The sequence below is a fragment of the Conger conger genome, chromosome 1 (genome assembly GCF_963514075.1).
Source record: "Conger conger chromosome 1, fConCon1.1, whole genome shotgun sequence".
NCBI classification, from domain to species: domain Eukaryota; kingdom Metazoa; phylum Chordata; class Actinopteri; order Anguilliformes; family Congridae; genus Conger; species Conger conger.
Window position 1 is genome coordinate 49988062 of NC_083760.1, and position 15091 is coordinate 50003152.

The window sequence follows — 15091 nt, forward strand, 5'->3', positions numbered from 1 at the left end:
TCACTTAGAACTCTAAATTCCCAATTTGCTCACACGGTGCAATATAGATTTTTGATTATTTAGATAAATGCAGATTCCAAGCATAAATAATCATGTTTGTCTTCAGTTTCTGAATAAAGGTTTAATAAGTTCTCCTGAAGTAAATTTCTCCAAGTGACTTGGAGAAGAAGAAACATTGTTACTATTCCAGGGACTGCCAGTTGAAAACCAGCTGTCAGGCAGGCTACAGGACAGGATCTGGGACTTTTGAATGCCAATAGGCTCCAGTTATTTACCCAACCTTCACTAGGACATCATTTGTACAAGTTCAACCAAGTAAAATGCCAAGTTATGATGATACCCACTTATGAGGCAAAATTTTGGAATGTCCTCCTCATAGATGAGCCTGGCAGTAAGACCTCAAAGGCCTCGTTCATTGGGCAGTTGTCTAAAGCCTGGCCCTGCTTAGCCCCTGTTGGTTCTGGCCAAAGTAGACACAAAGCCAGGGTCTCTCTCTCCATCTCTCTCAGATCAAAGCCAGCCTCTGAAGTTCCTCTGATCAGCACTAAGCCACAGAGCCACTGGGCTCATTCCAATCACTTATATTTTTTCTTGTTTAATTTAACCGATTGGAATGTCCTTAAAGATACCACCGCTGTGGTGAAGAGATTCAGCTGTTGTTCAGACCAAATGTCAGAATGAGCAAGAAAAGTGACTTTGACCATGGAATGATTGTTGGTGCCAGACAGGGTGGTTTGAGTAGCTCAGAAACTGCTGATCTCCTGGGATTTTCACGCACAACAGTCTCTGTTCTGCAGGCAGAAATGCGTTGTTAATGTGTGTATGCTCCAATACACCAGTCAAACTATGTATTGAAAAGTATTTAAATCCAAAACAATTAGGCATTTGGCGCAGGTCTGCTAAGGACAAACTGGATTAGGGCTTTACTTAATCCTGGTGCCACCATTTATGCTGGATTTTGTTCCAGTTTAGCTTTCAATTAATTCCCTCCGATTGAGATGTCTAGACTAGATCTGCTTTTTTTCTATTGAGTGTTGCTTGCCATGAATCTGTTGTGAAATAAATGTGCTTTTGGGTTTGTGCTTTCAAATGGCACACATTGTATTTTGTTTCTTAGCTGCCAGGACAAATTCAGTGAAACTGAATTACTTGGATTATTTCTTGCACCCACTGTAAAATATTATTATTAGGTGCAGGGGTTCAAATAAAAATAAATATTTGATATAATTTTGCCATTTTTAACAAATCATATCCCAAAGGCATTTTTTAAATTCGCAACATGTCCATCTACCTGTTATATGTCATTCGAACACTGTCAAAGAAGCACATTGTGTGTGTGTGTGTGTGTGTGTGTGTGTGTGCGTGCATGTCTGTGCACACAACTGGATTTATGTATACCTCCATGTATGCATGTGTATGAGAGAGTGATTCCCAGGTGGGATTTTGCTTTAAGGACTGCAGTGCAATGAGTCATTTTGAGCGGCACATTGGGTTTGTGGATAATTAGGTTATTGTGAGGACATGGCATGTGCCTGAGACCTTTTAGAAGAATATTTTGTGGTCTGATGAGATTAAAGTTGAGCTCTTTGGCCTGAAAGCAATGTGTGATGTTTGGTGCGAAACAAACACCATCTCTACTGCCAAGCATGGTGGCAGCAGTAGAAGGGACTGGGAAGCTTGTTGCTTCAAGGGGATGGAGCCAAGATAGATGACTCCTTCGTACCCGTTTCAGTCCACAGTAGATCTGCATTTAGAGCGAAGATTCATGTCCGAACGGCAAAGACTTGAATCCTATTCAAAATCTGTGGTATGAACTTAAAATTGCATTCCATCAATATGCAAAAATCTAAAAAAATCTAAATGTGTAAAGCTTGTAAACACATATCAAGAAGACCTGTAATTGCTGCCAAGGGCATGTCTCTATTGCAATTACAAACCAAAAGCCTTACTGACAATTTGGAAGAATTTAGCCATTTTTGTCATTTTGATAACCTTTGTATAATTGCACATTTACTTTTAAATGCCAACAGTAAAACATATGAAATTTCCATGTCCATAAAATTGTCTAGAGCACTATAATTGGTGGAGGGTCGATTTGTATAGCAATAGTACCTAGCGTGCGTAGATTGTGATGCTGTGGGAGTTTACCAGTGAATTTAAATGCACATAATAAAACATCTCAGAAGTACAGCTTCAGTGCAGTATTACATGGATATAAAACTGTGTATGTGTGTGTGTGTGTGCGTGTGTGCGTGCGTGCGTGCGTGCGTGCGTCTTACGGAGCCAGATACTGTATGCTTTCTTCAATCATTTCCATTATACATGAAATGCAATTATAGCAAACACAGTGAGGCAAACACAAAGGACAGATTTTTTTGTTGCTTTATAAGATAAAACATAATCCTATGTTTATAAACTACACCGTCACAAAATACAGATTACCATACAAAATCTACAAAATGCAACAATTACAAACATTGTGTTTGACAGATAATTTTACAGTATAAATTTATACAATACTGATTTTTGTATATTTGGCACTTTGCCACATTATGCTCTCATGTGTAATACAGAAATGTTATGCCTGATACCATTTTTTTTTTCTTTAAAAAAAGCATAAAACTTAAAATCATTGCAGAGGTTGAAATTCCGGTCTTTGTTTTCATAGGCTTGTAATAAAAAATATTTCACTTACAAAACAGCAGTTATTCAAAAACATTCAAATTTTTCCAATCGACTAGCTCAGTAATTGAAACCGCTGGATCATAGGGCTTGAAGCCACAGTTACATTCAAGGAAAATAAGTACTTTTGTTTGCCTGAGCTCCGGGGGAGGGAGGGAGGGAGAGCTGGGGCGAATTCAAAGGGCACAAAAACGGTTCCCAGAGAGCATTATGGGTGATGAAGTTCAGAGCTCAAGCTCCGAATGTCACCTCTCAGTCTCTTTGTGGTGTGCGGTCTGGGTGGGGTTTGGGTTCTCACTAGACCTGTGTTTAGTCATCAACAGGGTTAAATAAGCACAGATGCTCCGTACACCATGCTCGAACCTTCACTCGACAACGAAAGCGGTACACCCAATTATGAAGTTCCCTCACAATACTTATACAGAAGAATATACATGTGCATGTGTGTGCCCACATACAAACATTTCAGTGGCTTGGCAACATGGCGTATAATTGCTGAGCACAAAGCATCCATCGTAGTCAACAGGGAAGCTTGTATTTTTTAAAAATTTAACCTTTTTTTTATAAAGCATACTTATTGTAAAATAGCTGTAGATTCTGTGCAATACATGTATTGTCATTTCACTGTAAACATATAAGCTTTGGACAGGTTTCTACGACACCAGGCACTGAAATGTTAACTGGAGCATTACTGTGTTGGTGGTGATCACATACCACTGATATTATGTACATATTCACACAAACACACATGCATGTATTAATATAACACCGCCTCCCTTTCACCCACACGTTTTAAAACTACAAAAAAAACATCAAATAGCTTTACATGCACCACTTAAAACATTTAAAAGTTGATGCAAAGATTTTACTGTTTCACGCAAAATTCCTGCCTGAAAAATTATTTTCATGCTAATCTACCTTTTTTCATTAAATTCCTTTCACATTTTTTTTTTTAATTAAAAAGCACAGCCCATCTTACAGCTTGGAGTGCCTTTCTAGCACATGTTTCAGGATGAGTACTTTGCAATTAGAAGCAATAATGTGCTTTAAAAATGACAACAAAGAAAAACCAAGTGTATCCTCTCAGTTCCCCTGATGTCTTCTCTCTGGACGAGACTCTTTTCTTAAAAAAAAATTAAATGTAAGCTGAATGAATGAAAGAAAAACTAACGCTCAAAAGCTCACAATGGCGACACTGAACCTTTCTTCCCCCATGTGCAGTATATATAGTAATATTGCATTAGTAAACAGGAATGATGTGCAGAGCAACAGCTGATGTTAGTTCTGAACTCTGCCATATCCAGAAACATGCGGGACAGAGCATTACTTGAGGGTGGGCTGCTTCTTCATGAAATGGGACAAATACCTGTGAGTGTAATCCTCCAAAAAAAAAACTAAAAACTGTACAAAGTATATGCATAGCAAAATGCGTGGTCATCTTGCTCTCTTTTTATACAACTTCAAAATCCTTGCACAGATGTAAAACAAACACTGAGGAATCAAGTTTGCCATGACTTAAAGAAAAACTACATTATTATTATGCTTAATAATAATAATAATAATAATAATAATAACAATAAAAAGACAAAAACAAAATGAATCTCTTTCAGTGGGGCAAATGCCACAACTTAATCTCCAAGTATAAGAATATATCTATCTATAGGCCTACATTTCTCTCTCTCCTTGAATCTGTTTACAATAACAAGCTCAAATCTGCATGTGACCACCACCAAACTCCAGTCAAAAGTCATTCATTTTTTAAATAACGAACTGTGGCTTTTCAAGGACTTTATTAAATGCTTGGGTTCCCATTCTCAGTATCCTTTTTTCTTTAAAAGGACTAGCCTGCGCTAGGCTAAAATGCTAAACATCCATACCCTCGTCCTCAGCTCTTGTCCGAAGGCAAGTCTTCGATTTCTCCAAAGGGCGGGGGAAGGGGGATTTTCTCGTAAACGCCCGACACATCGCCAAGTCGGGGGAAGTTAACCCAAAAAGCACTGAAAGCAAGCAGATGAAAATTAAAGGGTTAAAGCGGTCTCACCTCTCAAACGTCGACTCATTTTAGATTGAACAAACTTGGGGGTGAAGTTAAAGGGGGTCAACTGACATCTTTGGGGTGATGGACGTGGTCCAGCTCTAATCGCTGTTTGGGTAATGCTATAGGCAGGAAGGAAACCACCCCTCCCTGGGTCTGATCATAATCACACTGACATAAGCACTCAAGTCATCTTTTTGTTTTTGCTCTAAATTATGGAATCAGCACACTTAGAGGATGTGCATCCAGCTTTTTTTACTTCATAGCAAATAAACAAATCACAGATCTGTCACAAAACTAATTTGTTAATAATAAGATTTTGGGCGCCTCCATGTTGTACAAATTGGAGCCAGAGTCTGGGCAGTAGGGAAATAAGAAGCCCTTATACATGCATTAAGTCCGCTGAGTGTTACTCGTCTACTATGTGCATGAAATAAATTAGACAGCAGTGACGCAGTGATTCGTCCACAAAATATTACTATTGTATATTGTTCTAATAACACAGTAAACACATGGGGAGACATTGTGTGAAGAAAAAAAACATCAATTGTGACGACATTCATGTGGGAAATGTTTGTTGGGATTTTTACTGTATTGTTACCATTGACTTGCATTGAAAGGGCTGGCTGACACCTCTAAAGTAGAGCCAACTGCAGTGGCACTAATGAGCAGCGTGAGAGGGTTGGGTTCTGTGTGGGTTTTTAAGCTGAGAGGGTTGGGTTCTGTGTGGGTTTCTAAGCTGAGAGGGTTGGGTTCTGTGTGGGTTTCTAAGCTGAGAGGGTTGGGTTCTGTGTGGGTTTCTAAGCTGAGAGGGTTGGGTTCTGTGTGGGTTTCTAAGCTGAGAGGGTTGGGTTCTGTGTGGGTTTCTAAGCTGAGAGGGTTGGGTTCTGTGTGGGTTTCTAAGCTGAGAGGGTTGGGTTCTGTGTGGGTTTCTAAGCTGAGAGGGTTGGGTTCTGTGTGGGTTTCTAAGCTGAGAGGGTTGGGTTCTGTGTGGGTTTCTAAGCTGAGAGGGTTGGGTTCTGTGTGGGTTTTTAAGCTGAGAGGGTTGGGTTCTGTGTGGGTTTCTAAGCTGAGAGGGTTGGGTTCTGTGTGGGTTTCTAAGCTGAGAGGGTTGGGTTCTGTGTGGGTTTCTAAGCTGAGAGGGTTGGGTTCTGTGTGGGTTTCTAAGCTGAGAGGGTTGGGTTCTGTGCAGGCCCCCCCGGCTGGTCCACAATATCACCAAGGGAAGATCCACAATGCATTGCCCTCACATTACAAATTCTAACTATTACTTCTTCTTTTTTAATCGGAGAAACACAAAAAATAAATAAAAGCGAAGATTACAGTCAGCATGGAACCCCCGTGTGATCAGAACTGGCCGGCACTGCTGGGGTCGCACTGGAGCAGACGGACGATGGAGGGGTCGCTCTTCGCCCCCTTGATGAACTCCTCCAGGGACAGCTTGCCTGAAAATAGTCAGCACAAGAGACACTCACTCAGGTCTGAAGTCTGCTTATCCACCTCCCTTTGCATCGCCCAAGCTGACTCGCACCATTCACACTTGCAGAGCAACTTCAAGTCCAGTTAATATTTAGCTGCTTTGTATGATAATATTCTCCGTCTTTCGCAGGTTAACACTTTCGTGTTTTTCCCGTGAAAGTATACCGCGAATAATATTAAGCGTGTACCATCAATGACAACCGGCTGAAGTTTGTTTGCTGTATAACTCAGGAGGGAATAAGGGACTGGACGAAGTCAGTAGGGTAACTACAACGTCTGCAGCCTGGAAGTAGACCGGCACACACCCCCGTTCCGCCTGCACCGCAACTCGGAAATCTAGCCTCCATTACTCCTGCACAAGCCATACCCCCGTGAACTGCTTTGGTTGCGTGAGTACTGTTTCAATAGTGGAGCCCGACATTCTGCAAATTGCATCTTTATTTCGGAATAGCGAACGGAACAGTAATTCGTGGAACATCATATGTGCACCAACGAATCGACCGTACTGTGATTACTATTACGAGCGCTTGGTAACTGAGTAAATATCTAAATTTCTAACTGGGACTTAATTTTGGACTGTCATACCAAACTTGAGTTACAATGGTTGTGTTAATATGAATATGCAGTTTTGGTAACACTGTTGCGTCAAGTTATTTTGCTTTTCACAAGTGTAATTTACCATTCTGCTAGCCTATTAGGTGGCTACCTGCTAGGACAGGGATGGCGGGCTGTATCTGTTTATGGATTTCAGACCAGCACTTAATTATTTGATTAGCCCGATCATTTACATGATGTGTAATTTTTGTCACATTCCATGATACAGTAGCTGATAAATGTTTTGCAGCATTTTATTGTGGTCTAATTTATGAGTGAATTGGTCACAGTGCATATGGCTAATTAGCTGATTGAGCCAGGGTAACTGGTGGCTGCAAAATCCTGCGTGCACACCAGCCAAGGCCTGGAGTTGCCCATCCCTGTCTAGCAGATATTGGGCTAGTGTAACTTCTAAATACCTGGATCAGTGGTCCTCACTCCTGGTCTGTGTAAAGGCTGTGAAGCCATCCCACTGCTCAGCTGTTTCTCACAATGCAGTGGGGCTAACCCGACAGACAGACTCATCCTTTTAGAGTGCCTCCTTCATTCAAAGAGTCTAAAGTGGTTTACATATATGACATAGGGCAATTTGTGAGGTGGGCAGTCTGTTAAAAAGGCTATTTAAAGAGTGGTGTGTGTGTGTGTCTGTGTGTGTGTGTGTGTGTGTGTGTGTGCATCGTGTTGCTGAACTATGGACAGAGGCAATATTAGCCGAAGGCAGGCAAGAACCATTACTGAGCAAGCACCAGCAGTTATTCCCAGTAAAACCACAAATAAGAATGCATCAACCTGCACTTTATTTGCAAACCAACCAAACATATTCAAGGAGCTAAGGTTTTGTAAGGGTCATCTTCCTCAGGGCAGAACCAGGATATGGGGGGGGGGGGGGGGGGATTCTCACCATCGCGGTTGGTGTCCATCTGTCGGAAGATCTTCTCCGTCCTCTTCTCCGGAGTGGACTCATCTTCCGGCATCTTCATTACGGAAGAGACCATTTTGTAGATTGCCTGAAGACACAGGGAGAGGGCAGGACTGTAAGCATCACATGGTACAACCCTGCAGTCTCAACACTTCACCACTCATGATGGTTCACTGGTCTACACTTAAAATGAAACTGAAAAAAGCCCCCTTCACCTTATAGCTGGGGTCAGGGGTAGCCTCAGTGTGAGCCACGGCGTAGTATTTCATTTACATTTCTGTATTTCACAAACAACATATTTTACACTTTCAGATAAACTGGTCTGGTTCTTTAGTAATATTATGAGTAAACATCACAATGTCCCACGGTAGATGTACTCGATACAGTAGCATGTTAAATACCCTGTACTGCAGCCTGCAGTAGGTGCTGGATGAAGATAACAGTTTTATAAAGGCAGAGGTATGCAGAGCAGAGCCATTTTAAGAGGTAATGTGGAACCCCGGGCGTAGAGTGCTACCCACAGTGTACTCGCAGTGCCTACGCTTTGTGCGAACGAGGCGGGAAATGAAGGCAGTCACTCAAATATTGGTGGGCGATCTCTACCCTGTAATTTGCACCGAAAATTACACTGGAACGCAGTGATGAAAGAAACAAGAGAGAGACACCAGCTCGAGGTGACCTCACCTTAAAGACAAGCTGAAATATAAATTCAAGTATATATTAAAGTGTATACTCCAAGAACTTTATTATTGTAATACTTGTGTATTTTCATACTGAAGATCAAATGCCTGTCAATTTTCCGTTCCCCTTCAATCAATATCCTTCCTCGCAGCGGCCAGTATTCTCTCCCCCAGAGCCATAGGCTACGGCTCTGCTTCCCCCTCCTCATTTAACGTCCGTGAAATCGACTCCCCGCCTTCCAAAAAATCCTGTTTCCCCTGTTGAAAGTGCTGTTTCACTCGCGTATAGATTATATTGCGGAAGCCAGTGCTCTTGTCTTTAATGCAGTAGACACGCACACTGTGCCGTAAGGAGAGGTATGCGGGGACGCTAACCGACCCCAGTGCACCGCGCGGCTTGCTGACATTCTCCCAGGTCTGATGCAGAGGTATGCGGGGACGCTAACCGACCCCAGTGCACCGACATTCTGATGCAGAGGCGGCCACGGCTCTAATGGGGTGGTGACAAGACTCCACCGAGGAGAATCAGAGCCGACAGCTAAACGCGGGAGTGCTGATTATGATTGCTCTACTTGGGAGCTTTAAATAAGCCCCCTTACCCCCCCCTCCCCGCAACCATTAACACCGCCGCGTTTCCACGGTTCCCTGGCCACGGCTGATAACTGGCTATTAACGCTCGCCCCCCTCCCTCCACCCCTGCATCCTCCTCTTCGCTGTTTGCCTACACATTGCTGCAACTGTCCATCAAAGGCTTGTCACCAAGCACACATACAGCACCAGCTACCCCACAGTTCAGCAGTACCTCCATCCGGCCAACAGGGGGTGCAGCAGTTCTGATGTGGGGGGGCTTTATTGAGATGCAGAAAATTTAGTGGCCACAGGTGAGTCTCGGATTTCATCCACACCAAGAACTATAACTGTAATGATGTGAGCATCCACACTGAGTAACGATAACATTCTGTAAATAGTTATCTGTCATTTTACATGTGACACCCTCTAAATTCGGATGGATTTTGATTGGCAGTATTTATTGTTCATGCAGCTGGAAAAAATTGCTTTGAAAGTGATCCCGACGACTTGTTCGACACTGTTGCTGTCGTTATAGTTGTGGTGTTGAGGCCTTTTGGCTGCATAGGCTGTTTATAGATCAGCTGTTAGAGGCAGGTGACCATGACAGGGAGCAAGAACACCCGAATCAGACCTTTAGTTACAACAGTCAGCCTGAGCACTGATTCAGTAGTTCTTCTCGACACCTTCACAATAGACTGAGTCACTCAACGGGCTGGACTGATTCTTGAGAATAATTTGAACAACCAGCAGCCATATTACCCTGTAATTTCCTCCTGCTGGAGGGCTCAAACCCCTGGGGCTGTTGGATGGAGTGGCTTTGTACTCAGTGAGGAGTTGGATGAGAAACCTTCTGGGAGAAACCAGAGAAACGGCCATTTAGCTACATTCTAGGAATGTTGAGCAAGAGCTCCTCTGGGAGTTCAACAGCCTGCCCATCGCTGCGTGTGTGCAGCTCTCTTGAAACAGCACAGGTGAACACACGCACACACAAATACATATGCACACACGATAATAATAACAACAATACTAATAATATTATTATTACAGTAATAATACAAAACAAAAATATGCAAGCATGAACTCGCTCACACGCTTGCTCAAATACTCATTCTCTCACGCACACACTCCTCTCTTGTCAGCCAGTCCACATAGTTAAGAGGAAATGCTTCCTATGACCTCACTGTCTAATGTGTTTTTGATGAAGGAACATGTAGAACAGAGAAACAGTAAGGTCTAATACGAGTGCATATGAGCAGCAGATAGAGGAGAGAGTGCCTTTAATGATATTAATCATACAGCTCCCCCTCTCTCCCTCTCTCTCTCTCTGTAGTATAATGTGTCTACCCCGCACACTCCTACGCCTCACTCCACACTCAATGCCGTCTGTAACATGGTCTCTCACCCACATCACTGTGGAGTACCAGGGCAAGCACACATACACACACACCACACACTCAGGCAAGTGTGCATGCCTCCTCATGCAAGCTCCTAGTGAAACCATGAGTAGGTGCATCTTGAGTGTTTTAACACTCCAGTCTCCGGGGGAGAAAGACATATAAAGAGAAAAAGAGTAAAAAAGATGAAGAGAAAAACAGCCAGAGGTGGTGGAAAAGACAAACCAGAGAAAGGAAATGGGCTCTGAAGTCATGGGCTCTTTTCCGATATGCATCAGCGGGAAGTCTGACAGCGCCATACGGGGCAGCCTGGTGGAAAGGTGGGAGGCCCCGCTGTGAGCTATCACAGGAACATGAGCCAGCAGGGCCGGACGCTTGCTCGCTGAATTCAGCCACCGGCCAAAACATACGCACATGCTGAGAGACGGCTTTCTGCCGGGAGAGAGCCTGCGACGCATACTAAAGTCAGTGAGCCTGTATCTCCCAACATCAAAGCCTTCAGGCCTGTACGTTTTCATGGAGACGGGGCTCCGCTTTCCATGGCCAGGGCTGATGGGGTGTTAAGGGATTCCAAGATTGCTGTCACCGACTGACTGGTGTTAAGCTGGCGTTAATCGCTCAAACTTGCAGTGAGCACCCTGTGAAAGAAGACCTTCTCGGCATCACCTCTCAAACCCGTTAAATGAGCACCATATGCTGCGTTCGTTGCTCGCGTCGGAAGGTCGGAACTCGGATAAAAGGGCAACATCAGCGTCACCTACATGCTACATGCTCCTACATGCTCTGAATAATGGATGTCAATGAAAAAAAACCCGCACAATGCTCAGCTTTGATGTTTTGTTCTGCTGTGATACGTTTGTTGTCATCTCGCAACAAATGGCGACATTTATAGCCGTTCAATAGGATTTTCTACTTGGAAGTTGAAAAAAGCAGACTTCGAGGGCACAAGCAGCACCATATTCCTTCATTTTATGCTGAACCATTATGTAACAGATAAATGTGGCAGCAAATGGAGGACCTGTCATCTGGAGAAGTTTTGCAAGAGTGAGGTCACTTCCAGCTCGTCGACAAAGGCAGGACCAGTCATTATAATAATGAAGTTGCAGGACAGCGCATGGGTTAATAGTGCACTTTAAGCAGCTTCGCTGTGCCCCCCTCACAGTCAGAACTGGACACAATGGCAGGTGGAGGGCCATCGGGGGCAGCCTTTAGCCTAGTGGTTAAGGTACAAGGTTGGTCGTTAAAGCCGCAGTGTAGCCACAACAAAATCCCCTAGGGGGATTGTCCCATGCTTAGTCTAATGAACTCAATAAGCTGAATAAAGCATTAGCTAAATAACAAATTATTATTATTATTATAACAATACTTTTTTATCACTGAGGACTGCACCACTGTCCCCCGTTCACTCGGCCAGGGATCATCAACTCTGGCCCTAAAAACCAAATCCAGTCCTGGTTTTCTTTTCTCCCGGGTAGTTAGTGCTACTGATTGGCCAGACTGTCTTCACACCTGACTCCCAGGTACAAGGAGGATGGAAAAGTGGCAGCTTTCAGCCCTTGAGGACAGGGAGTTGCTGATCCCTGCTTTAGGAAAGGCGGCAAGGCTCACGGCCAACAGGCCCTGCAAGAAAAATGCTACGAAAAAATGAAACTGGGAAACGACCTATTGGTGATGATCATTCAGCGAGGCAATTGCTTGATAAGGACAGTAAACAGAACCAGATTGGGAGTAGTAATCAGTTTAAGGTTATGGGGCTTCAATTTCCTTTATTTGAAGCCATTGAATTGCTAATGTCATAATCAGAGTGACCATTTATCAGTCGGGCTAAAGAAAATTAGACTGAAGCAACATTTGAAATCAAATTTTGAGTATTATAATCATGTAAGGACATTAAAACGCAAAAGATAAAATGATGAGAATAATTATTTTACCAATGCAGTAATCGCTAAATAGGCAACATTACTACCTTGGCAGTTCTCCTTATCCACGCTATTGTACTTACTGCATATGACAAAGGCATATGCTAAAACAAAAGCATGTCACAAAAATAATAATAATTTTATAAACACCTCAACTGCACAGACTTTGCATTGACTGCGCAATGTAAATTTTTACTGCTGTATAGTGTGTGAAAGAATGTCACTTTCACAAATAAGTGTACGACAGACTCTATATTTCATGTGCCATCTTTCATTTGTGAAAGATGGCACATCTTTGGGGTGTACAGGATTTTCTGTATCTTTGGGGTGTACAGGATTTTTAAAGTTTCAAAATACAGTAATCAGTACAGTAAATCAATTAATAATAAGACAATCGGTCTTCTTCCACACCGAATCAAGCATGTAATAAGACCGGAATGCTGTTTTCAGCTGTGATTGTCCATGTCAAGGATCAGCAACTCACGGTCCTCAAGGGCCGAGAACTGTTGTTTTTCCACCCTCCCTTTACTTGGGAGTCAGGTGTGAAGACAGTGTGAAAAGAATACCCGGGCTGGATTTGAGGGCTAGAGTTGATGATCCCTTGTCTATGCGATGGGAATGCCGCGCAGACTGAATGTGCATCCCACGGGTGGCTGAGTGTGTGACTGGCTGTGTACTGTAACCCCGCCATGAGCCCAGCCTGGTGTGCCCGGGCAGGCTTGCTCAGGAGGGTATTCACTTGGCCAGGGCCCCAGAGTTGGAGCTGACGCCTACTTGTCTCCTAAATTAATTATGCGTGGAGGGGTATGCAGGAAACGATAACCATGCATGATAATCCGTCGTGGAGCTTGGATCCAATTTTCCCAAGTGGCGGTGTTGCTTAGTGCTTGCTTGCCTTCAAGTTTGCTTGAGCCTCAGAGACACCATGTGCACACAAAGATGTATGCGTCATGTTCTTTGCCATTGTAGAATTTTCTGGAATATCTTTGTGGCGGCAAAAGTGGTTTAAACAGAGGCAGTAACCCACTCCTGAAGTTGCATTTCTTTATTTAGTGTAGTGTAAGTTATCAGGAGGAAACCTTTCAAGCATACTGTATGAGCTAGAAATAGTTTTGTTTTTCCGTTGTAACAGTTTGTAAGACTTGATACGTTGCTAAGACTTGGCTGTTCATGTGATTGTTCATTTCACAAGTTTTGCTTGCTAATATACCCTCTGATTGTCTATCTGTAAATATACAAGATGGAAACTTCCAATGCAAACCACGGCAACTTCCATTGCAGACCACGTCTAGATATATTAAAGAAAAGGATGGTTATAATCCAGTTTACAGTTAGAATTTAAAAGGGCAGTTCACCCATAAATTAAGCCATGTTTCCACCTACCTGAAGGGCTATCTGTCTATCCTGACAGTTATGCTGAGATCTGCTGCCGCTGATACAGTGGACCTCAGCGGGCAAGGTTTACTCCAAAAATGATAGCAATCCTGGTCCTGGAAGGCCAGTGTGCTGGTTTTTGTTTTGTCCTTAAGATCAGCGACCAGTTCAAGCCCTAGAAACCGCGTGACCTGAGTTAATTGTAATCACCTGCTTTACCTGATCAATTGCTGTGCTACTCAAGTGCTGAGTGACAATGAATGCCAGCAGACCCTGAAGCTCTCCAGGACAAGGAGTAAGGACCACTGGCTCAAAGATGACTCCCAAAATGATTCATGACTGAGTACATATTAAGGGGTTGGAAAGTAACTTAAACTTTAAAATGTATGGCCACACAGCAGGGAGTAATTTTCAGGAAGTTAAATTGCCGTGCAGGGCTTTATTTCATTTCACTATGTCAGTGGGACAGGGTGCTGAGTATTAAATGTTTCTCTCCGATTAAAAGGACTGGCCATGACCCTTAAACGCCTACTTGCATACTGCAGTAATGATGATAGTAAAGCACAGTGATCGATGCCGAGTTAGGGATGATAATCACCTGTGGAATCTCCAGCATCACATAGTGACCAATAGCGAGTTAGAGACAATAATCACCTGCACGCTCTCCAGCATCTCACAGTGACCAATAGCATGTTTGGGACCATAATCACCTGCACGATCTCCAGCATCTCGGCCTTGCTGATGTAGCCGTTGCCGTCCAGGTCGTACATGCTGAAGGCCCACTTCAGCTTCTGCTCCAGCTTCCCGCGCGACGTGACGCTCAGCGCGATGATGAACTCCCGAAAGTCTATTGTCCCGTCGCCGTTGGCGTCGAAGGTGCGGAAGACATGCTCGGCGAACTTGGAGGCGTCACCGTAGGGGAAGAAGTTGCCGTAGATCTTCTTGAACTCCTCCATGGACAGGTTCCCACTGGGGCAGTCCCTCAGGAAGCCCTTGTACCACTCCTGGATCTCGTGCTCGGTGAATTCCGTGCTCTCCAGCAGGTCCTGCATCACCTCCGGGCGGAGCTTGCTGTTGTGCTTACCCATGTCGGTTTCTCAGTTTCAGCTGGGGAAGGGAGAGAAAGACAACAAGGTGAATTGGAGCAGTATTTTGATGTGAGCGGGTGGCACTTTCCCAGGTTCAAGTAGCAGTACATCAGTACAGCACCGACGGCAGCAGATGAAACAACGCATTGACATGCATTGCTGCTGCTTGTGCCACATGCTCTCAGCAGATACAAACTCAACTGTGTCAAAAAATACTTTTACTCAGCTAGTCTGGTGTTTTCTGAACCTATGAAATACTCTGGTCCTCATGGTTGGCTCAATTGCACCAGGCGAGATCAATTGAGCAGAGAGAAGTATTTGAATCCAGAACAATCAAGTATTTAACCCAGGTTTGCT

The 15091-nt window shown here is 43.6% G+C and overlaps 1 protein-coding gene across 3 annotated transcripts in view; it reads right to left on the bottom strand.

Moving 5' to 3' along the window:
* Positions 1 to 2366: 2366 nt before the first annotated feature.
* Positions 2367 to 15091, bottom strand: part of ncalda (neurocalcin delta a) — an 86920-nt gene continuing 74195 nt past the window's right edge. For all 3 annotated transcript variants that reach the window (XM_061237823.1, XM_061237830.1, XM_061237815.1), the window contains 4 exons: positions 14357 to 14753; positions 7692 to 7797; positions 6041 to 6162; positions 2367 to 4679 (listed from right to left, as the gene is read on the bottom strand). In XM_061237823.1, coding sequence (XP_061093807.1) covers positions 6065 to 6162; positions 7692 to 7797; positions 14357 to 14734 — 582 coding nt within the window. In that variant the 5' untranslated portion in view covers positions 14735 to 14753 and the 3' untranslated portion in view covers positions 2367 to 4679; positions 6041 to 6064. The remainder of the gene's footprint in view (positions 4680 to 6040; positions 6163 to 7691; positions 7798 to 14356; positions 14754 to 15091) is intronic.